At 34.9% G+C, this 21,977-nt stretch overlaps 3 protein-coding genes across 4 annotated transcripts; 1 reads left to right on the top strand and 2 right to left on the bottom strand.

The window, feature by feature from the left end:
- Positions 1–2,217: 2,217 nt before the first annotated feature.
- LOC125836143 (uncharacterized) lies at positions 2,218–11,505 on the top strand. Of its 2 annotated transcripts, none has more exons than XM_049515229.1 (10): positions 2,218–2,591; positions 3,487–3,530; positions 4,028–4,127; positions 4,237–4,354; positions 4,681–5,291; positions 6,375–6,657; positions 7,329–7,602; positions 9,096–9,257; positions 10,193–10,654; positions 11,000–11,505. In XM_049515229.1, exons 1-10 carry the CDS (start codon positions 2,420–2,422, stop codon positions 11,288–11,290), a joined length of 2,517 nt encoding a protein of 838 aa, XP_049371186.1. In that variant the 5' UTR covers positions 2,218–2,419; the 3' UTR covers positions 11,291–11,505. The 2 variants fall into 2 exon arrangements, with proteins under 2 accessions (XP_049371186.1, XP_049371187.1); XM_049515230.1 differs by having other exon boundaries at positions 2,260–2,591; positions 4,240–4,354.
- A 693-nt stretch (positions 11,506–12,198) lies between these two features.
- On the bottom strand, positions 12,199–16,603 carry LOC125836203 (coatomer subunit zeta-2-like). The gene is made up of 6 exons (XM_049515320.1): positions 16,449–16,603; positions 15,235–15,394; positions 14,511–14,658; positions 14,338–14,415; positions 12,600–12,684; positions 12,199–12,478 (listed from the first exon to the last, which is right to left on the bottom strand). Exons 1-6 carry the CDS (start codon positions 16,449–16,451, stop codon positions 12,419–12,421), a joined length of 534 nt encoding a protein of 177 aa, XP_049371277.1. The 5' UTR covers positions 16,452–16,603; the 3' UTR covers positions 12,199–12,418.
- Positions 16,604–17,922: 1,319 nt separating this feature from the next.
- LOC125836283 (probable methyltransferase At1g29790) lies at positions 17,923–21,181 on the bottom strand. Its single transcript, XM_049515457.1, has 2 exons — positions 19,920–21,181; positions 17,923–18,264 (listed from the first exon to the last, which is right to left on the bottom strand). The coding sequence occupies exon 1, from the start codon at positions 21,052–21,054 to the stop codon at positions 19,933–19,935; it is 1,122 nt and encodes a 373-aa protein (XP_049371414.1). The 5' UTR covers positions 21,055–21,181; the 3' UTR covers positions 17,923–18,264; positions 19,920–19,932.
- Between the last annotated feature and the right edge of the window lie 796 nt (positions 21,182–21,977).

The raw sequence follows: 21,977 nt of genomic DNA on the forward strand, positions 1-21,977 counted from the left end.
GTTAATTTTAGTTAAAAAAATAAAAAATTAACAAAAAATAATTCTTTTTAAAAAATAATAATTTCTTTTTAAGAGTGTTATGTATTTTTGCGTGAAAAATAACCGACGAAATTGTGTTGGTAACATTTTTTAGTAGTGTTATTAGCAATGAACAAGAGTCTTTTTTACTCGTATTGAAGATGAGTTTTTTTGTTCGTATTGATTTATATTAAAAGTGAGTATTTGCGTTAAATTTAGATAGCCTAGATGATAAGAAAAAATAAATAAGTAGTGTTATTTAATTTAATTGAATGTTTAAGAAAGAAAATCAAAGAACTTTCGTCAATTTATTTTCATGCAAAAATACAGAGAAATCTCAAAAAATAATATTATTATTTGAAAATTTTTATATTCGTTTGCGAATGTTTAATTTTTTTATGAAAATTAACAGGCACACGTCTATTTTTTAAATTTTTAATTTTTTTAACTAAAATTAATTGACACGTGTCGATTTAAAATAAGAAGTTGCATTTGAAGAATATATATAAAATAAAGAATCATAAAAATAGTATTTTGTGTTAAAATGGAACAGAAAAAATGGAGTTCAAGGGTTAAAATGGAACAAGGCTAAGTTGGAGTGCCAAAATGAAAAATTGGGCCAAGTTTGAGGGGCTGTGTATGTGTTTGGCCAAATTTAATTTAAAATCCATAAGAAAACGCGGGTGTATCCAATAATTCACTTCTGTCAGGTAGGGTATGGATTATTTGGATTAAATAAAAAAATAAATTAGATTGAATGGAATTTTAACTTGTTTTTTTTTAGTTATTGTCTTTCATTATGATTTTTTTTTTTAATATTTGAACATTTATAATTGATATATTTTTAAGTGTTTACGTTTTACTTGTGATTTATATTAAAAAATATATTTAAGAGATTCTAATTACTGATTATGTTTCTAATTACTAACGAAACAAACAATTGAACGGAAAAGAGAAAAACCAAACCAAATCAAACCAATTTTTTTTGAGTTTGAATTGGGTTACATTTCTTCAAAACCAAAAATCGAAATTCAAATAGAATAGTACAAAATCAAAACGAATAGTATCATGTATTTTTTTTTCGAGCTCATATTAAAATTCTGACTAAATTCGAATCGTTCACTGCAGAGCCTATTCGAGAGTGACAATCTCACCATTTTTTTGAGTATTCAATAAAAAGATTTAAGAAATAGAAACAATTTAAATTTCTAACTTATTTGGATCGATTTTCAAATGTCTGATTATTATTTTTTTTAACGAAAAAATGGACTCGCTATAATTTGCAAAGAAAAAAATCCCGAAGATTAAAACTAAAGAGGTAATATTTAAATTAAAATAAGATAAAAGAACTTGTATACCATTCCACTTTATTAACATTAAACAAATATAATAATATAAAAGTATCATTTTCAAACTCTATGACATTTCCAACCGTAAAAAAGTTTTACATGATACTAAGATAATTTAAATATTTAAAGAGATATTGTATTGTCTTATCCAAATGATTAATTATTTATATAGCTTTTTTGTATTTTACTATGCGTTAAAAGTAAAAAAAAGAAGAGAAACACAAGTTATATTTATCAGAAAGAAATTTTATGAAGTTGAATACTTTACCATCAAAAAATATGGTGTAGCGAATAGGATTACTCCTTTCTTAATCAGAGATTTTAAGTTCGATCACTAGATATTAAAATTTTCATAATAAAGAATGATTTTCTTCAAATGAAGACCTACGCAACGCAAATCAGAATAAAAAATGAAGTTGAATACTTCAATTTCAAACTCCAAAAACTTATTTGTACTTGATATTCATATGTGCAATTATGTATCATTTGACCTAGTTAAATATATCCATGTTGATAAAAAATAAATAAATCATGCGTATTAAAAAAATGTACAAAAAAAGAAAGAAAAGAAGGAGCTGATTTCACATATTATAAGTTCATCAATAGAACATTGTTCTTATTTAATATATTAGGTATATCATTTATTGTTGATACTATTCTCCCTTTTTCCAAATTAGTTTTCTCATTACTATATTTCCCTTTCAAATTCATTTGTGATATTTATTTGAGTCGAAAGTCTTTTAAAAATAGTTTCTAGCCATTATATTGGAGTGAAAAAAAAAAGGTTTTCGAAAAACAAGAAAAGTGAAAAAAAACATTTATATATTAGAAGAGAAGCCCAAATCCACAGTGAGGAAGAAGAAGAGGAGCAGCAGCAGCAAAAACCCCTTCACTCTGTGCGTTTTTTTTCATAATATAACTGAGATAAATATACCGAGTTGAGGAGACCCCAAAACCTAAACTATAACAGATCTGAAACAAGAAAATACTTTGTGGGTCTTTCTTGTTTTTTCCTCTCTTTTTTCACAGAAAAAGAGTTGTCTTCTTCAAAGATGAGTAGCAGAAACAATGGTGGAGTTGGGGTACAATCGATACCCGCAGGGTCAAGAAAGATGGTACAAAGCTTAAAGGAGATAGTTAACTGTCCTGAACCTGAGATCTATGCTATGCTCAAAGAATGTAATATGGACCCCAATGAAGCGGTCAATAGGCTTCTTACTCAAGGTCTACCATAAACCCTAAATCTTTAATTTCTTTTTTTTTTGGTGGGTTTCGGGTTTTAGGGTTTTTTAGGTTTTGGGAAAAAATTGAATAAAGTTACTGTTTTTATGGAAAGAAACAAGAAACGAAAGAAAATCTGTAATAATACTTCTTTTCTTGATATTGGGTGTTAGAAGCTGTGTTTTGTAAGGAGAAGAATAAGAAAAGATTTGATTATGTGTGCAAGATTTGATTTTTTATGCCATCCATGGTAGTTAGTTCCAGATTTATTAAAAGATATCTTAACGGATTGAGCATGCAGACATTTCATTGATTGTGACTTTAGAAAATGAAGAGAAGACAAAACTAGGGTCTTTAGGGATTTTGTTAATCAGATTACTAGGATTTCTCTTTTTAATGCACTCTTTGTTAATTATAGTCTTAGATTTCTTTGGTTGACAATTACTCTTCTTTTACTATCTTTGTTCTCTGATTTTCATCTGTCTGGTTTAATGGGACTTCCTTTTCTTCTCTTGCGTGCGAATTGTCTTATTTGATAGCCTTTTCTTGGACTTTTAAATTAATGTTGTTGCGATTTCGGTGGTACAAGTACTAAATTCCATGTTAGGTAACTTCCGTTTTTCAGAACTGCACGCTTTACTTTGAAGAAGCATGTGTTTGCTTTTCGTTTCTCTCTTAAAGCCTCAGGAACTTATTACTTTTTGTGCTTTTCACTTTTAGAACATTAGCTACTGCAGTCATGTTTGCCTTCCTCTGTGCTCTTCTATGCTGTACTTGTACCTGAGGTTATAATATTTTTAGTTCTTGATAGAATGGTCTTCTGCCATCCCATTGAATGGTGACCGTAGTTTGTGATAAATTTTGATCACCTTCTAACTATAGTTTGTTGATTGGCTAGATACTTTTCATGAGGTGAAGAGCAAACGTGAAAAGAGAAAAGAGGTTCGTAATCTTTACTTAAATCAGGAATTCTAGAGACAAATTGGTTATGGAGATCTGATTTTAACTTTCTCGTTCTTAATACTGCCTGTTTTTGTTGTGATTTACTATTTGATACGAGATAAGGGAAAATTAGTCTACTCAGATCTCTTATTACCTTGGCTCGATGATTAACTTCTGATGAAATTCTGAATATTTCAACGGTAAAAACAAAGGAGAAAGTGAAAGATTCTTTATTTGGAAATTTGTTCAGTAGAGGTTCTTTTTAGTAGGCACCCCATTCTTTTTCTTGATATTCCAATATCTCTTTCTGTTTTATACTAATAAATTATGGTGCATTATTCTTTTCAAAAAAAATTATGGCGTGTCCTCTTGATATGTTTTACGTCTTATCAGATATGTTACATGATCTAGCAGAATATTATAAGGTGTTACTATGTTACTTTCTTAAATGGCTTGTTCATTTCTTCATTCTTCACTCATATTTATCTTTGGTACAGAGTAAGGATACGACTGAATCTAGGCCACGTGGTGCAATTAGCAACTCAGGCCGTGGTAGCAGGGGAGGTGCAGAACGATATGTTGGACGCGGTGGGTCAGGTATGTACATGATAATGTACACTCTTTTCAAACATAATCAAGTCTTAAGTTTTGCATAGTTCATCGCGTCATCTCATGAGGGTATCGTTTTGTTTCTAACCACCCTTTCCAGAGTCTACCAAGCCTATTCCTGGATACAGAAAAGAGAATGGATCAAATACGAGTAGCCTGACTTCTACTCTAGGAGTTTCCGGAAGTAACATAAGCAGGAGGGCTACAACAATCAGGTTAGTAGTTTCAACTTCTTAAATAGTTTAGATTCTCTCAAAAAGACATCATTTGCCTGTAGATGTTTGTCTTTCTGTTTTCCGTAGAGTATTCTGTAGTCCCACAGTATGTTTCTTTCTATTGAAGTGTCTTTGGCAGTAATATAATTAACTTAATAATTACAATCAGTAATCCCTGTATTGGATTAAGCTGGAAATTCTTTTCGAGCACTTCAATAATCATGCAATGTGAGCTATTCTCAAAATGCATGTGACAAAGCACACTTTGAGGGGCTTTTAGGAGATGCATAACAGTGTTCTCAATGCTTTTATGATATGTGTAACAGTGATATCGCTGCAAATGAAAGTAAAAAGTTAGCACCTGCAGCAGTTGATGTTTCATCAGTCTCACAGCGTGAGACTTCTTCTGGATATCAACCTACTTGGGGCGGGGTGCCCGGTCAAGTTTCCATGGCTGATATTGTGAAGATGGGTAGGCCACAGAGTAAAGTGCCAAGTGCACCTAATGTATCTCACCACAATGTCAATGCCAACCAAAACCATATTCAGGGGCTCCCTTCTGGTGCATCACATCAAAATACTCAGTGGTCTGATGATCATACTACCAAAGTTTCTGAGGTACACCGAGAGCCACAACATCTTTCAACTGATGAGGAATGGCCTCTAATTGAGCCGCCATCAGTTGCTAGTCAGACATCTATCTCAGAGCCACCTGCTGATTCAGAGCTGCATCCTGATCCAGCTAACTTGTCATATGACAGAATTAATCATCAAAATGAGATTGATGAAGTTCAGGGGACAGATAACTGCACGATTGAAAATCTTGGTAGTCCTCCAAGCAGAAGGTTGCAGGAGGATAATGCTGGAGGTGCATCTATTTATGAGAATGACCTCTACGGATATCAGAACCAGAATCATACTTTTGACCATCAACAAGGTTAGTATATCACAGTTTTTATTTGGTAATGTGATATGCATTTCATTGTTGAGAATATGTAGTATTTGTTGTCAAGTAGCTTGTGTAATATTTCTTTTGACATGGTACTGCTATTTTTGTTTTTTTCCACAAGAGTTCCAGGCATCAGCAAGTGTTTAGTTTCAGTAAACTAAAGATTCTCTCTTTCCCCATTCTACAATAAGTAATCATTACATGTTTCATAGAGCAACTATACTGGCACTTAGGTTTTTAGGGATGCAGTTTTAGAACCCAAGGTTTTATATCATACTACCAATTTAGCTTAAATAAGCTGGACATTTAGTTGGCTCTTGAATATGCGGATTGTTTAATATGCGGAGTGGGACATATAGCAGCAGTGGAGGGCAACAGGGAATTTTATCTTAACTGCATCCCAAGCTCTTTCTTACTGTATTTGGAGCTTCATGTAATTTTACTGCTTTTCATTTTGTTTTGTCTCGTCACTTTTGATGGTAATGTCACGTAACAAACTTGGTTGTTTTAAACAATACACTCCTCACAGCTTTTTGTTTGTCTTAGATTTTTTTTATAGGAATTTAAAATATCATTTTTCCTGCAATATGTTTACTGGGGTATTATCAATGTTTTGTTAACTGTGGCTTAATACATTACTTGGTTGATTTACTGGGGCATCTGATAGATGTATAAAGAGGGAAGCCTCGAGTGCTGATCACTTGCTGTTCATACTCATAGGTTGTGTCAACATGAGGTTATTGCAGATTAAGAGGTTCTTCTCATGAAGTTTCAAATTTACCATGTGAAGTTGAAGCTTGATGTTCTTGCACATGTCCCCCATATTTGAAATAGAAGAAAATCCTAACAAATCTCAGGCCACATAGAGACTACTCTGTTTTGGTGGGTGGTGGTGATGTTCATGGGATATGCTAGCTAGGAGATAAATAAACCTGCTTTTCATTTCATTATTTAGTGGGAAAGCAGTGTAGTTTTACTGCATAATCAAATCGTTATCACATGGAGTTCTGTTCCTTATGACCTTTTGGAATGTCTATTTTTGTGTAATAATGCTGTTTCATTGTCTTGCAGTTGAAGATGTTAACGACTCTGTTTCATCAGTTGCTGCAAACCTGCAACAGTTGAATGTACAAGATGATGGAGGGGTGCCACCTGAGGGAGATGGTCCTTCTGTTGTAATACCAGACCATCTTCAAGTTCAAACTGCAGACTGCTCACACCTGAGCTTTGGTAGCTTTGGCTCTGGTATTGGTGGCTCCTTTTCTGGGCCTTTGGCATCTGCTCCAGTGACGAGTACTTTGGAAGATGCACCTAAGGAAGTGGATGGTTCATCAGTTGGGCACTCGGGATCCAGGTCAGGCCTCCTTCTAACGTGTGGATTTTCTTAAATTCATTGATGCTTTATCTAATTATATCAACATATAGTGTAGAAACTATGTTAACATTAACATGCCAAACTCTACTGGCGTTTTCCCTACCTAGAAATGTGGGCAATATAATGCAGAAATTATGTTATGTTAACATGCCAAAACTCTACTGGCATTTTCCCTACCTAGATTTGGGGGTAATTTTCAATCATTTGTTTTGCCTCAGTTTTTTATTAAATCAAACTACAAATATCCTTGCATTTTTCTCTTAGTATTTTTGTAGCTGACTTGTTCTAAATGTTCATCATATTAGTCAATCAAATTAATCTATACTATTCTAACATCTCAAACAGCTAGTATCTGTATGAATCCTCTGTAACACCACTGTATTCGGACTCATTTCATTCCAGTCAAAGATTTTTTCATTTAAGACAGGCGTGAAGCTATTCTCTGCCCTCTCCTACCAAAAAGTTATCGTTTTAGACTAAGTTAGGACTTCTCTGAAGCTCACTAAACAGTACATTTTTCAACTTTTACCTTAACATTCCATGTTTTCAAGTTAAAAATAGCTATCTTGCAGGATAACATTAATCATCTTATTGAGGTGTTCAACCTTGCAAGTATTCCTCTTAATTGTTAGTGCATCTTTATAATGCAGAGCTTCAGAATACTATGGTGATGAGTCTCTCAGACATGCATCTGAGAGTAACTTATACCATAGAACTAATGCAAGTTCTGTAAATTACGATTCACCTTCTGCTTCACAACCAGAACCTTTGACATCAGAAACAAATGAACAAGGAAATCAATATTCGTATCCCTCCTCTGCTGCTGGCTACACATATGAAAGTGCACAACAATTAACTGCAGCATTTAGTCAGCCACAGACAAGTTCCCAGATGCAAAATCTCACTCCTTTCTCTAATGTAATGGTAAGTTTCTTTCCTTGTGAAGGATGCAAATAGTTTCCTTGCTCTTCATTGGATGTTTGCGTGTGAATTTGCATAGCTCAAGTCTGAAGGTAATTGTACAGAGTATATTGGAGTGAATTTTACTTCTCTAAGGGGTGCATTTGCATAGCTCAAGTCTGAAGGTAATTGTACAGAGTATATTGGAGTGAATTCTACTTCTCTAAGGGGTCGTTTGGTAGAGTGTATAAGAATAATGCTAAATAGAGTGCATTAGTAATGCTTGTATTAGCAATGCATGTATTAGTTATTCTTGCATTAATTAATACATAGATTATTTTTATGCATTGTTTGGTTTGATGCATTAAAAATAGCATGCATTGCATAAAGAAATTTACTTACATAGATAGCCTCCACTATTATAATGGAAAAGATGTAAAAAGGGATTTGAAGGGCAATTGAGTCTTTAATTAAGCTAATGCATGCATTAAAACCATTGCATTGATGATACCTAGAAATCCATGGTATTAGTAATCCACACCTTAAATACACAATGTATAACTAATGCACACATTAGTTATACATATGTTAGAAAAGAGTACCAAACAAGGTACTAGTAATACACAAGGGTTAATGCATGCATTATTTTTTCTTATACACACTACCAAATGACCCCTAAGAAAGTACGTTGGACTTGATTTCTAGTAGGTTTCTTGCCCCTTGGAGTGCAAGTGTTTGCACAATCTCTTCTTCTGGTGTAAAAGTAAGCAAAAATGAAAATATGAATCAGTACATGAATTTTGTAGAACTTATGAGGAAGGAAGTAGTTGCATATTTGATGTAGTTCAGTATTTTTTGGTCTTTCTGGAGTCGTGTAATTTTGTACCTTGGAGCCTTTATTAATAGTATTTACAATTTTTTTAAAATAAAGCTCTTGCACCATTAAGAAAAATGGTTTGCTAGCTATAAGCATGAGACCATTCAATTAACAAAACTAAGTAATTGATCGAGGTCTATTAGAGTGAAAGATGACTGGACAACCTTTTCCTTTTGTTTCTTTTTTACTTTTTGAGTAGTGAGTTATTGGTTGCAATTGTCTCGGAAAACTGCCTTTTTTTGTGACCCTTAAACCTCTTTCGTGGGATTTTCTTAGGAAAAACCTGAAGTGAAGAATTTCCTTCTGCTTAATCTGTATTTGAAGTTGATAAATATGAAACAATAGTGACAAACATATGAAACCTAAATCTGAAGCATCAGGTTGCTCAGTGTAAGTGGTAATTTGCTATTTTCGTAAATTGTAATGTATCTATATTCTTCCAGGAAAATTTGTCTTTAGTTTTGCAAACTCCAGAAAGATAGAACCTATAATACCTGCTTCGCCCAGGGGAGGGCGGGTGGTAGGTCAATGGTGTACAAGAGAAGCAAAATAGGAACATATAAGTTACCATTTCATTTGTTAGAGATCTTAACACCAGAATTTTCTACATTGAGGTGCTCACTGCTATTGTTTTGAGCAGGCATTCACAAATTCATTGCCTAGTACCTTGTCGGCTGCTAATGTTCATGCTGGTCGTGAAACTGATCTTTCATACTTACCATTTTCTGCAACACAAACAATGGCTATGAAATATGGCAGCTCTGTTTCTTCAATTGGTGGTTCAACAATTTCCATGCCTGAGGTAATGCTATCCTGATGAAGCTAATTGATTCTTCATAGTGAATGTCAATTTCCTCATGTGCACTTGGTGTATTGCTCATGAGCTGCTGGTTGTCAGTATTTTCATGTAATATAATAAGCAAAACATGTTCCTTTTTGTATGCTTTTTGAAGTAATTTTAATCATTCTAGTTGTTTATTTGTGCATGATGAAAATGTTTTACATAATGGATGTAGTTGCATCTTACACGTTTAGTATCTTTCAACATTGGGGAAGAAAGCTTCTGCTATTGGAAACTAAAAATTTGAGTGTTCTCTCTCTTGATGTCTATCCAAATGTTTGAGGGCAGCCAACTTTTTGTATTGCGTAAAATCTCTATAGTGGAAAGATGAATACAGAGAGAATAGTTACTCGTCATGGATTTCCAGAGTAATTCAAGGCACACTTGATGTATTTCTGTGGTACAGTTTAGAGGCTCTTGCTTGTTGAGAGGAGGAAAGGGAAATCACCCTAGAAATTTAGAAAAAGGAGGCTAAAGTTGTGTGTGTAAATTCCTTATATTATTTTTTTGTTTTCCTTATTAAAAAAATGTTAGTACCTTCTGGTTTTTGCATGTAAGATTCCTTTTGGGTTGTTGCAAAAGAAAAGAATGGGCAATTAGTTGTTAATAACCTGAAATTTAAAGATTCACAATAAAAGTTGCTAAATTCGATTCCTATAAGACCAACATAAGATTAATTCCTAAGAGGAGTGTAGGTTGAAAATCAGTTGACGATTGATATAAAAGCTGATGTATAAATCTATTATAGTTTTCCTTTATCATGGAGAAGTGCTGTAAGATAGAACAGAGGGATTTTCTATCTTGTCTTCTTTTTTCTAGAGTAATAAGTTCAATAGTTTGCGCTTATCACTTATTTTTGTGGTGTACATCATTGATTTTTTTCTTTTGACTTGCAGTCTTTGAAGAGTGCTGGTTTTCCATCAGCACAGTCTACACAGCAGACACTTTCTGGAACTAGTGTCACCACTGGACCTACTGTGCCGCAACATCTTGCTGTACATCCATATAACCAACCAACACTACCTCTGGGACCATTTGGTAACATGATAAGTTATCCCTTTATGCCTCAGAGTTATACATATATGCCATCTGCATTCCAGCAACCATTTGCTGGTAACAGTAATTATCATCAGTCGCTGGCGGCGGTGCTTCCCCAATATAAGAACAGTGTGTCAGTCAGCAGCTTACCTCAGCCAGCCAGTGTTGCTTCTGCGTATGGTGGTTTTGGAAATACAGCAAGTATCCCTGGTAACTTCCCAATGAACCCCCCTGCTGCTCCTTCTGGTACTAACTTGAGTTATGATGATATGTTGAGCTCTCAGTACAAGGATACCAATCATTTAATGTCTCTTCAGCAGGTAACCAATTCATTTGCTTGAACAGCTGTTCAATTATTTGAAGTCAATAGTATACTGCAAATTGCTGCTGATTCTACCTTGTTCCTTTTTTGAGAAAATTCTACCTTACTAATATAATAGGTTGATATATTTCTAAATTGGACATATAGTTTTTATAGCACTGCTTTTGTCTGGTTAATTTCGTTTGTTTAGCTCCACTTTAGTCGAAATGGAGCTGTAGGAGGAATGCATCATTTCTTGCGCTAGCTGTATTCTATTGTTTGAGCATTTGCTCATCAACCCCTCCTTCCTTTCCTCGAATTGAAGGCAGCTCATGTATATGTTCCAATTATCCCTTCCTTTCAGAGCGAGAACTCAGCTATGTGGCTTCATGGACCTGGTTCAAGGACAATGTCAGCTGTTCCTGCTAACACATATTATGGTTTTCAAGGTCAAAACCAGCAAAGTAGTGGATTTAGGCAAGCTCAACAGCCGCTGCAAAATCATGGATCCTTGGGGTACCCAAATTTCTACCATTCTCAGGCTGGGATCTCATTAGAACATCAACAGCAAAATCCGAGGGATGGGTCATTGGGTGGTGGATCCCAAGGCCAGCCAAAGCCGTCTCAACAGCTATGGCAAAGTGGTGGCTACTAATCTCTTACTGCCTCCTGCTTTTTTGGAGTCTTGTAATGAGTGTGACAGTGGCTATAGCCTATAGGGTGTTGCTTTGGAAGCAATTAGAATGCACAATCAATTGAATACTTCCCTGTGCCTAGAGGTTGTACTTTACATGTTTGTCATCAGTCAAATGTAACGTAGGATGTGAGCTAACGTCGTGCTAGTGGACTTGTCTTCTGTTTCGTCAACTCAGTTAACCCCTTTGTTTCTTTATTAATAGTGAGAAGTGTTCTGTTTTCACTAGAAATGCATTGCGATCCATCATAGTTTCACGTTATTTGGATGCGTTTAATTTACTGGGTATGCTGATCTCCTCCTACCTTCTAGTGAGCTTAATATTCCTGGCACTATAGGATGGAATGTACCAAGATTTTTGTTAATTCATGCTTTTGTTTATTACATAATCGTGGTGACTTATTTTTCATGAATAATTGTGGAGTCATTTCTTTTTTTGGGTTTATAGGTCGTTTATAAAGAATTGAGAGATCAAATAGGGGTATCATTTGGCCACTTTTGTTTACCCGCTTCTTGCATTGACAATAGCTCAGAAGATTGTTGTGTTTAATGAAGCAAATTTGCGGTTTCTTCTAACATAAAACCAAGGATACAGCACTCCAAGAAATTCACAGGACGACCACAAGCTCAGAAGAGCTAGAGGACATAGAAGTGTCAACTTTTTGAAAGTTGGTTGGATTTGATATAATGGAATTTCAAGATTGACTGTCAAACACGACTTTGTAGATGACACGAGATGAACAAAAAATAATTAACTGCATTGAGGACACATAATTATTGTTACTATTATAGTAAGGGGGACCAAGAAAATAAAATCATGAAAAGCGTCTAAGACACTAGTAAGGCCAAAATCCACATTGCAAGTGAGTTCTACACTAGAATCAAGTTTGTATTACATGATCTACATCTTAGTGTATCCAACAAAATCCAAACATGTAGAAACAACAGACTGGGTGTAAGTAGAAACTTTTTTTTTTGTTTTTTGCCAAAACACATGTAACTTGATGCTCATCAATTAGTTCATTCAGAAGGAAAGAAAATCAGTACTTGCAAGACCTTGGTTTCCCTTTCTTTTGTGGACCCAACAAATCATTTGAGAAGAGATCTTGCCAAGTGTTCTCGTGCAGTTGCCAATGCTTGACTTATAGTCTGTAGAAAACCACAAAGGACATGTAAAAAAATGAGTTAATTGGACGGGGATGGTAATTAATGAAGCAACTATTCCATCAGTTTGAAGGACCAAAGCATCAAGAAAGAGAGCAATATTTACCTGCTCTGACAAAGGTGCCCCAGAATCAACGCTATTGCTTGCCACTTTCCCAGCAATAACATTAGCATCCGTTTCAAGAACAATTCTACAGAGACAAGAAAGTGATGGAGGATCTTCATAAGATGGTAAACACTAAGTTCCCTATAACTGAAATTGAGCAAGATTGGAAGTCCGCTTTCTTTTCCACTCTCTTTATCCACATCAATTCTCAAGGTCAAACACTCTAATATGTACTAAACGCGGCATGTCAAAAAGAGTATAAACTCTACGGTGGAAGTTGGGAACTAGGATGGATGAAGAAGTGGACATTGAGGGTGTATTTGGTACGGAGAATGTTTTCCAATTTTCCCATGTTTGATTGGTCAAAATGATTTTGGAGAATATTTTCTCTAAGAAAACAAGTTCCTTCAAAATCAGCAAAATGACTTCCCTAGTGGAAGAAGAAAACAAGTGTCATACTTGACATTCCAAGCTCATTGTCTCCTCCCGAAGCAATGGTTCCCACCCCCCACCCACTCCCTTAGCACTCCACCTCATAATACAACAACAGACCCAATGTAATTCCACAAGTGGATGTACGCGTCCTTACCCCTACTTTTGTGGGAAAGAGTGGTTTCTAATAAACCCTCAGCTAAAAAAAGTGCAATCAAAGAAGGATAGAAAGGAAAATAACGACAGCAAAATAACAAGATAAACAAAGAATCAAAGTAACATAAAGTAGTAAAAATGAGGAATAAGATACTACGTGAATACAAGGTAAGACTACTAAATAAAGAGAAGATGAGAAGAGGAGATTAGCTCCATGCTTCTCCCTCGTAAATGTACTACAACAAACGGCTACCTACTATCCATCTCCACCCATAGTGTTTTCCTATACTGCGTAATCATAGTATTTTCCAAAATTGCATGTAAATGCTCTTGAGACAAAAAAAATATTTTGTTTACTTACCAAACACCAAAAAAATAAGTAAGAAAAACGCTTATTTTTCAATAAAGTATTTTCTATGTAAAACATTGTTCGGCATAACAAACACACCCAGAGTCTAAAGTAACAGGAGAGCAAAACAACTTGACTATGATGAATGAACACATACCTTCAAAGGAAAAAGTCACTCAACCCAACTCCCACGAGGCAACTTCTCATAAAAATGAAGTCACTAACATAGAAAAAGGGTAGCTAATACAGCGACTGTCCAAAATAAGGCGTGTGATGTACTATCATCTATATATTACTCAAAATGTTAAAAGCTAAGCTGATGAGAGCTTTATAGCTTGTGAAAGAAATATATGTCCATAGGAAAGAGGTCACTGCTATAGGATTGATAATTGATGTTCTCTTTATTCCTCTCTTTCTTCTTCTTTTTTGGGTGGTGGTGGGTGGGGGGGGATTATGTATAAGAAGTATCCTATGATTCTTTTGACCAAAACTCTTGGCTTAATAAGTCTCCAGCAAAGAAAAAATGTTTAGTTAAACTACACAATTGCCTTTTATTTTTCCCCATTTGGGGTAAATTAAATCCAAATATTAATTTTACTATGGTTCAGAAAGTTAGATACGCTTTTGAAACTCTAATTCTCTACAACTACAAAAGAAAAGAATAAAGGTTTCTGACATGCTATATTTGTACAAAGATCGAGTAAAAGTTGCAGCAAAACAGTAAGAGAAAGCAACATTAAATGAGGATTTTATAACTCAGAATTTAAAACAAATAAAATAATCATGGTACGATTCTCTTACCCGCCATCAACAATTTCATCCAGACACAAAAGAATAAGATCCAAATTTTCAAGTGACTCCTTCTTTTCTACATTGCCCCTAAAACAAAAGGCATTTGCAGCAAGATGAGTACATGAAGACGAAAATATCAAGTGATGCATATTGAAAAGGAGAAGACTGCTTTTGTAGACAACCTAAGAAGAATACCAACAGCGTCAAAGAATCCTTGGAGCACACTGGCAAGGATTATTTCATTTTCATTGTCACTCCCAGTAACAAAGAAATGAAGATCTTGGGCAAACTTGTAGACAACAATATAATTATCAAACATTGTTATCTCCGCTGCAGAAGAAGTGAGAAGAGAGGTCAGAGAGATGAAGGTTGCCTTTCCGACCACAAAGTTTAGTTTCATCAGCAGGGGGGGGGGGGGGTAGTAGAAGAACCAATATGTAGCAGGACATCTTAAGCACAACAGTCCAATTTAGTCACTGGCATAAAGACAACTCTCAAGATGTAACGAGTAATCGCTCACCAAGACTTAAATTCATATGACCTGGAGACAATCAACTTCAAGAAGAGGATATGCAAACAAACAACACAAAGCCAAGTCTTTTAAGATTATTATTATCAGCCTACCCATCACTGATCTATTTGGTAAATTAGCAAAACTTCTAATAGCTTGCCTTTGTTTTTGGCTCTTGATTTAATACATACCACCAGAGTTTAATAAAACTCAATGTTTGCAGAGACTGGCAAGGTATACGACATATGATGGCATCACAAACAACTCTAGTGCAGAATGGAACATCACCAACTGTCTGGATGAGCTTTGCTTCCTTTGCATGTTGAAAGGGAGATATTTGGAAAGAGCATGACCAAATATAAATAAAAAAATCAACAGTTAAAGAGATATCATACCTTCTGCCCTAGCATTAGTCTTTTGAGTCTTGGCAAACACGGCCTTCTCAAAAGCTTCCTTTGCAGCATTTGTTGGCCAATCATCTGAGTAGTAGTTTACAGCAACACGCTTTCCTTCGGAATCTAGAAGCAGAATGTTCTTAATTGCAGGGCAGGTCTCCTGCAAAAAGGATTTGAAAGACATTATAGCAGGATATGTCTACACATCCATATGATTTTAAAAAAGGGATAAATTTCTTTTCTCGTTTTATAGAGAAATGGGTTAAAAGCATATATTGACACATTTGAGACACATGGAAGTCATCCATGTATTGCTTATGGTTCTATCTATCAATTGTTCAAGTTTAACCATAGTCTCAAAATTCCAAGATACAGCCACCATTACATATTCTCCTTTCAGTTTTCTGTTAAAGCACACGTGCAACATAAATCTACTCCAAATCAAGCACAACCACAACACAAAAGAAGTTGCCTTCCCTTTCAATGGCCTACACAGCTATAGATGTCACCAGTAACTACACCTTAAACCAGAAGTTTGCTCAGCTGCCCTTTCCCTTTATTCTCTCGAGAAAATCCTCACTACTTGATAAAATATCTCCGCCCCACATCATAAGCCCCTGTTATAAAGTACCACATTTCATTCTTCTTGAGCAAGAATTCCCATTCTAAAGAGGTGAATACAACATCTCATTTCAAAACATGAAACCAAGATTAAACCCAAATTAGCCTTAAATGTGAGGGTTGCTGTCCGACTTAAACACTGGTATTCTCCCAATTAGGGCGTTCCGAAAGAAAAAAAAACTAACTGGTGCTGTATTTACTGCAAGTAATCTTACTTTCCCACATAAAAAAAGTTTCCTCTTCCTTTTGTTTAATTCTTAAGTTTTTTTCTTCCCATTGTTGGAAACTTACAGATGCTAGATCTGATTGATATACCCTCCCATTTATACCTCCAAGTAAACAAACTCTAGAAAAACGTCGACAATCAAAGAGATCACAAAAAACACTAGGCCAACTATTCCAATTCGACTAAAACTAAAACACAAAAATGCATAATTTTTTCTACAAGTGATAAATTCAACCATACAACACGAGATCAGTGATAAACGAGAATGAGCTTCTTTTAGGCAAAAAAAAAAAAGTTAGAAGTTTTGTTTTACTTGAAAAATAAAGAGAATTACTCAAAGATGTTAAGGGAAAGAGTGAGAGCTGACCATTGTTAGTGAAAAGAGGTCTGAATTGACGTTGAAAATGGCGGATCGCTCGACCTACGGACACACCAGAATTGCACGCCGTAGAGAAAGGAGGAGGAGCCTATTTGCTTGGGGAAAAAAGCACGGATTTTTTACCTTTTTAAAAAAAAAATATTATACTTTTTGAGTTCCTATTTTGCTAGGCGTTACGACTGTGATATTTTGAGGTTATTGATATCTTTACTGTTGTATTAATAAATTATTTTATACTCAATTCGTGCACTTTTACTTGTCTAGAATTTTTAAAAATATTAAATTTAAATAATGATATATTAAAATTATTATTTTATTATTGCTTCGTAAAGTATGTGCAAAAATACTTCGGATGAAGGTTTCATTTTTTTATTTTTATTTTTTGAAATTATAAAGGTTCAAATTTATCCCTTTGATTTTTTTTAATTATTGGATTTGTTGCACTTGAGCTGAGGGTCCTTCGGAAACAACTCATCTATTTCTATGAGGTAATTGTAAAGTCTGCGTACATTTTACCCTCTCAAACCTCACTTGTGGGGGGATTCACTGGATATGTTGTTGGTGTTGTTTATCCCTTTGAAATTGATTATAATTTAAAAATTACGCCTTTTTATTTGGGTCATAGCTTCGTCAGGGTAAACAACAACAACAATGATATACCCAGTGAAATAGTCTAGGGATAGTAGAATGTACGTAGGCCTTACAACTACCTCATGAAGATAGAGAGACTATTTTCGAAAACTCCTCGGCTCAAGAGCTCTGGGTCAAGGGCAAGTATAAGGCAAGTTACTAAGGTAGCTAACCTTTTTTATTTTATAATCTGCTGCTAAATAAGATTAATAACGATCAACTTAACAACAAATTATGCATGAAATTTATTGCTAATTCCAATATCTTTATAGAAAATTAACTTGGGGAAGAAAAATGAAAGCTCAAATAATAAATTTAAAAGGAGAATCTAAAAAAATACTTCCATACTACATGAATTATCCTAGTTTTACACATCACATTTTGGGGTCATTTGTCTCTTGGTTTAGCAAACCATCATTATATTTGATTTTAAAACGATTGCCTCAAGAGCTTAACTCAATTGGCAAAGGTTGAGGCTCCTTAGAGACTTGAATCACAGGTTTGAGTAATGCATGAGACGCAAACTAAGTCTGATATTTAAATAAAGAAGGGTCGATTCAAAGATATTATTTCTGAATTTTAAAGAATATAGTTGATCATAATGGTTGGTTCCAAACAGATTTCTCGATTATTAAGAAAGTTATTATTCTAACTTTTCTTAGTGCAGCTTTTCATTACTTGTCACAGTACAGAAAACAAAGTTAAGAAATGGATATTAAAGCAGAAAAGCATTAATCAATACTAGTAGAAATAATTGAATGAAGCAAAGAACTCAGCAATATCCAATTGTCACAGTAGCAACAATCACTCTTTATAGGTGACAGGGGGAATTGCAAGTTCTTTTTCACTTTCCTGCATTATCTTTACATTTATAATAATCACTTTTAAACTTGCAGCTCTGTTATCTCTACTAGATTTTCCACTTGTATAGTTTCGAAATCAGTAAAGATTACACCAAAACTGACAAATGAATGAAGGGAAACAACTATCTATTAGAGCAGCTACTGTTGTTTGCTGCAAACTGTATTTCTGTGGTGCACACAGCTTTCTATTGTTTGGATCATTCTCACCCCAAATGCAGACTAATCGCATTTCTCCACCTCGAGAAGAAGAGAATATCTTGACACAACATAGCATTTGGCATCAAATGATCATTCAAATCTAGCAGTGATATCTGCAAAATAACAACAGCAAAAGCTGAAATTTTAAAACAACCTAGAAAAGGATGGAGAAAGATAATCTACTTGAGCAGCTTTCAGAAGGATTCAATTCCGATCAAATTATTATAAATAACGACTTGTGTTATAACAGTTAAATCAATGTTAATTGGCTGTGCTGTTATCAATCAGATTTGCGAACGAAGTGCATAGCATGCAGAGTTGGCATACAAGCTAGTCGGGAAACGTAACCCCGCGTGACAGTTATACGTGGGGAATTTGTCAATGATCATTCAGGATGGCCTTCATTAAGGGTCTTAATGATCACTTTGAGTTGTATAATTCATAGGACACCAATTGCAGGAAGGTACTGTGTTTAATTAAATGGAATCCATCTCTAAATGGATTTAATTTTTGGATGGAAAAAGTCAAGTGCTTTAGACATGCACTATTTTGTCTGCCTTCTAAGATCAAAAACTCTTCATCTAAGAATCAGTTTTGGAGAATGAAGATCATCAATTGACTCTTAAATCTATTGGTTACTACTAACATGCATACAAATTGCCGATATAAGTATAAAGAGGTAATGGCTAGATTTGGGAGCTAATTGATGAATCTTATCGCCTCTAGAAATAATTTATAGATGAAAACAGACTTTGAACCCTCAAAACATCTGAAAATACTATGTTTATGCCACATGGCTTCTTGTTGACATAAAATTTACAATGTTAAGGGAAGTTAACATTTTGGCAGATACAGGACCCTTATAAATTAGGTACCAAAAGCGTAATTGGATCAACAAATGATGTAAACCTCTACTTGAGTTAAGGGGCTGGATAACGGACAAGTGAGGGATCTGTTATTGAGAATCACATTTAAGAGGATGATCTCAAGAGAATAGGGCACTAGGAAACTAGCTGGATTCTGGAATGACAAGAGCATAAATTGAAAGAACAGCAACCGTAGATATCACCGCAGCACTTTGGACCAATACGGAGCTCGGACAAAACGGAGACATAGTACAAACCTGAAATATTTCACTTCAAGCAACCAATCTCCCCATCTAAGGCTAACTGCATCGGAAATGCGCTAGAGAGGTAGCAGTTCTTACTGAAAAAAATGCTTTTACTATGAAGGATCTCTACTTAATGGATAATCAAGTGTATCTAGAAACAAATCTGTAGCAGGCTCATCTTAAAACAACTAAAAACTGGATAATTAAGGAAGGTGGGTAGCCTCGGAAAGTATGAAGAATACAACATTATTTACTTTGGATCAACTAAAGCTCCACAAGCCATGGTCTTCTCTTTCAATTTCAAGCTACAATTGTTATTAAAACAAAAGGGTGAGCAGGAATGAAGCAAAAAACAATAATTTCTCCTTGCAAATACAAAATGTGAACCGGTAAAGGTGCATATTTACTACAAATGTTACATTTGCAGTAGATAATAAAGACAGAAAGCTTTGAACTAGCATTACTTGGACATATTTTAGCTTCTCAATGTCAAGCGAGGAGATTTTGATTATGTCTATTGGTGCTTTCATTAGTTAAGTGCCAAGCCAAAAGTAATAGGAGTACTAAACTACTTGAGATCTATCACTACCAGCAATATTTTTAATCCATCCACTAAAACAATATATGATCTCATTTTCAGAGAGACTATGAGGTTACCTGGACTAGATGCTCATCTCGAAATCGGCTTCTGAAGAAGAGCTGTCAAATAAACTTCCCCATTCTTTACACCACTAGCATCATTCTTATTTGCCACTGCCCACTTAACCTTCTTGTAGTTCAATTTCCAGATCAAAGGTTGAAAAACCTTCTCAAGATCTGCTCTTTTACTAAAGAAATGGTCCAACCAGAGGTATCCACCAGCCCTCAACACTCTATCAACATCAAAAAGCAAGAACTCCATCATGGTCACTGGAATCCACCTATTCACAGCATGGCCACATCTTACAAGATCCAGCACCCCATCAAACACTGGAAGCCTCTGCTGCAAAGGCACATGTAAAGGCACCAATCCCCTAAGTGCCACAGTCTCACTATAAGGGGCACCGAGATTCATTGTTGTAGTCACAACAGTTACATTATGCAGCTTCATTTGGGCAGCAAAAGTTCCTGTACCACCACCAATATCAAGTGCCAGCCTAATAACACTCTTTGAGGTCTTAGTGAGCTGAAGAAACTGTGGAATTGGGAGATCTAGATCTGACTTAAAATCCAAGAATCTTGATTGCTCAACTTTCATATCAAATCCCAAGTTGGGATTAGACTGAGACAAACAAGAAAAGCTCTTACAACTGTAATTATTCCACAACAAGGCCTTTTCAGGGATAACAGAAAAAGGGGTTTTAGGCAGAGAAGTAGGGATACTAGAAGGGGTTCTTGAAAAACAGCGCCTCCTTGGAAGAGGGTGACACCCTCTAAGTATAAGAGACTCAGCTACTGAAGAATCTGAGGGGCAAAGACTAAAGGGTGTGTAGCTCATGTACTGATGAAGCAAATCAGGATTGTCTTTACAAGAAGAAGCAATAGGTGATAAATGAGTGTAAAGAAGGAGATCAGAAGGGATGGTAACTGTAGATTTCTTAGCTTTAGCAGATGGAGGAGCTGGAGGCTGGAGGCGCGTGAGGTGGTTAATGGTGGCGCGTATGGTCTGAAGCTGATGCAGAAGGTGGTCAGGAACAGGTGGAGCAACAGGGGGCTTGGATTGGATATTGGAAGAGAGATGATACAAAGAAAGAATGTTGGTAGCCACCATAGCTACCAAAAGAAGCAAATTTAGACCCATTGTGAATCCCATTTTTGTGGCTCCTGCAAATTTTTCTTGATTGCTGATACACTTTAGAGAGTGTAAAAGCTCAAGAAAAGCATAAAGTTTTGTGCTTTATGTTGCTTCTACTACTATTACTACCGACTGAGAGAGAGTTGAGAGAGTTCACATTAAATGTAAATATTTGTATTTTAGATCTAAGAAGAAAGACATCTTTTTGATGTCTAAATTTCAGGGTGATTTTTCTTTTACTTAGTAATAAATGTATGTGAATGTTTTGTTTGATCTGTGAGATGTGAGTGGGCAGTAGCTATGGCTACGTATTCCCGGTTCATTTTTACTTGTCATATTTATTTTTTTAAAATTAAACTGAAACGTGATAAACAAAAGACGAAGAAGTGAGTAATATTTTACTTGTTCATGTGTTTTGATGAAATCTTAGATGTGTTGTGTTATTATAAAATGATCAAGTTGGAGTTTTGGAGGCACGTGAACATGGGATTCTTTTGATTTCTAGTCTACATTATTGCTTGCTGTTTTTATTTTGGTTTTTAAATCAAATTATGCATGAATCATAATCACTAAATTATTACAGTTTGAATGTTAGTTAACATTTTCAGTTTGATTAGAAAGATAATTGAAAGTAAATGAATTTAGTAACTCAAAGAACAAGACAAATAACTTTCTATAAAAAATTAATTACACTTTCAATAAGCATAAATAAAACATATGTGTTACAAAATGAAACCAATCAAGAAATGTAAAATAAAGAGAGAAAGAACTTTTCCCCCCCTAGTTATTCAAGTCTTCAAGTGTACTATATGAGTTTTTATATCTGTATACTCGTTTGGTAGGCGGTATTAAATAGAATAGTTATGAATTGAAATTTAGTCCATCTAATATATTGTTTGATTATTTTATTTTATTTAATCTATGAATTTCTTATACACCAT

This window comes from Solanum verrucosum, unplaced genomic scaffold, assembly GCF_900185275.1.
Source record: "Solanum verrucosum unplaced genomic scaffold, falcon-dt-bn FXZP01000278.1, whole genome shotgun sequence".
In the NCBI taxonomy this organism is placed as follows: Eukaryota; Viridiplantae; Streptophyta; class Magnoliopsida; order Solanales; family Solanaceae; genus Solanum; species Solanum verrucosum.

Coding starts and splice junctions, on each gene's coding strand:
- LOC125836203 (XM_049515320.1), bottom strand. Junction 14,659..15,234: donor GACTAATGCTAGGGCAGAAG/GTATGATATCTC, acceptor CTTCTTCTGCAG/CGGAGATAACAATGTTTGAT. Junction 14,416..14,510: donor GCTGTTGGTATTCTTCTTAG/GTTGTCTACAAA, acceptor CTTTTGTTTTAG/GGGCAATGTAGAAAAGAAGG.
- LOC125836143 (XM_049515229.1), top strand. CDS start 2,420: ATGAGTAGCAGAAACAATGGTGGAGTTGGGGTACAATCGATACCCGCA. Junction 3,531..4,027: donor AACGTGAAAAGAGAAAAGAG/GTTCGTAATCTT, acceptor TCTTTGGTACAG/AGTAAGGATACGACTGAATC. Junction 5,292..6,374: donor TACTTTTGACCATCAACAAG/GTTAGTATATCA, acceptor ATTGTCTTGCAG/TTGAAGATGTTAACGACTCT.
- LOC125836283 (XM_049515457.1), bottom strand. CDS start 21,054: ATGGGATTCACAATGGGTCTAAATTTGCTTCTTTTGGTAGCTATGGTG.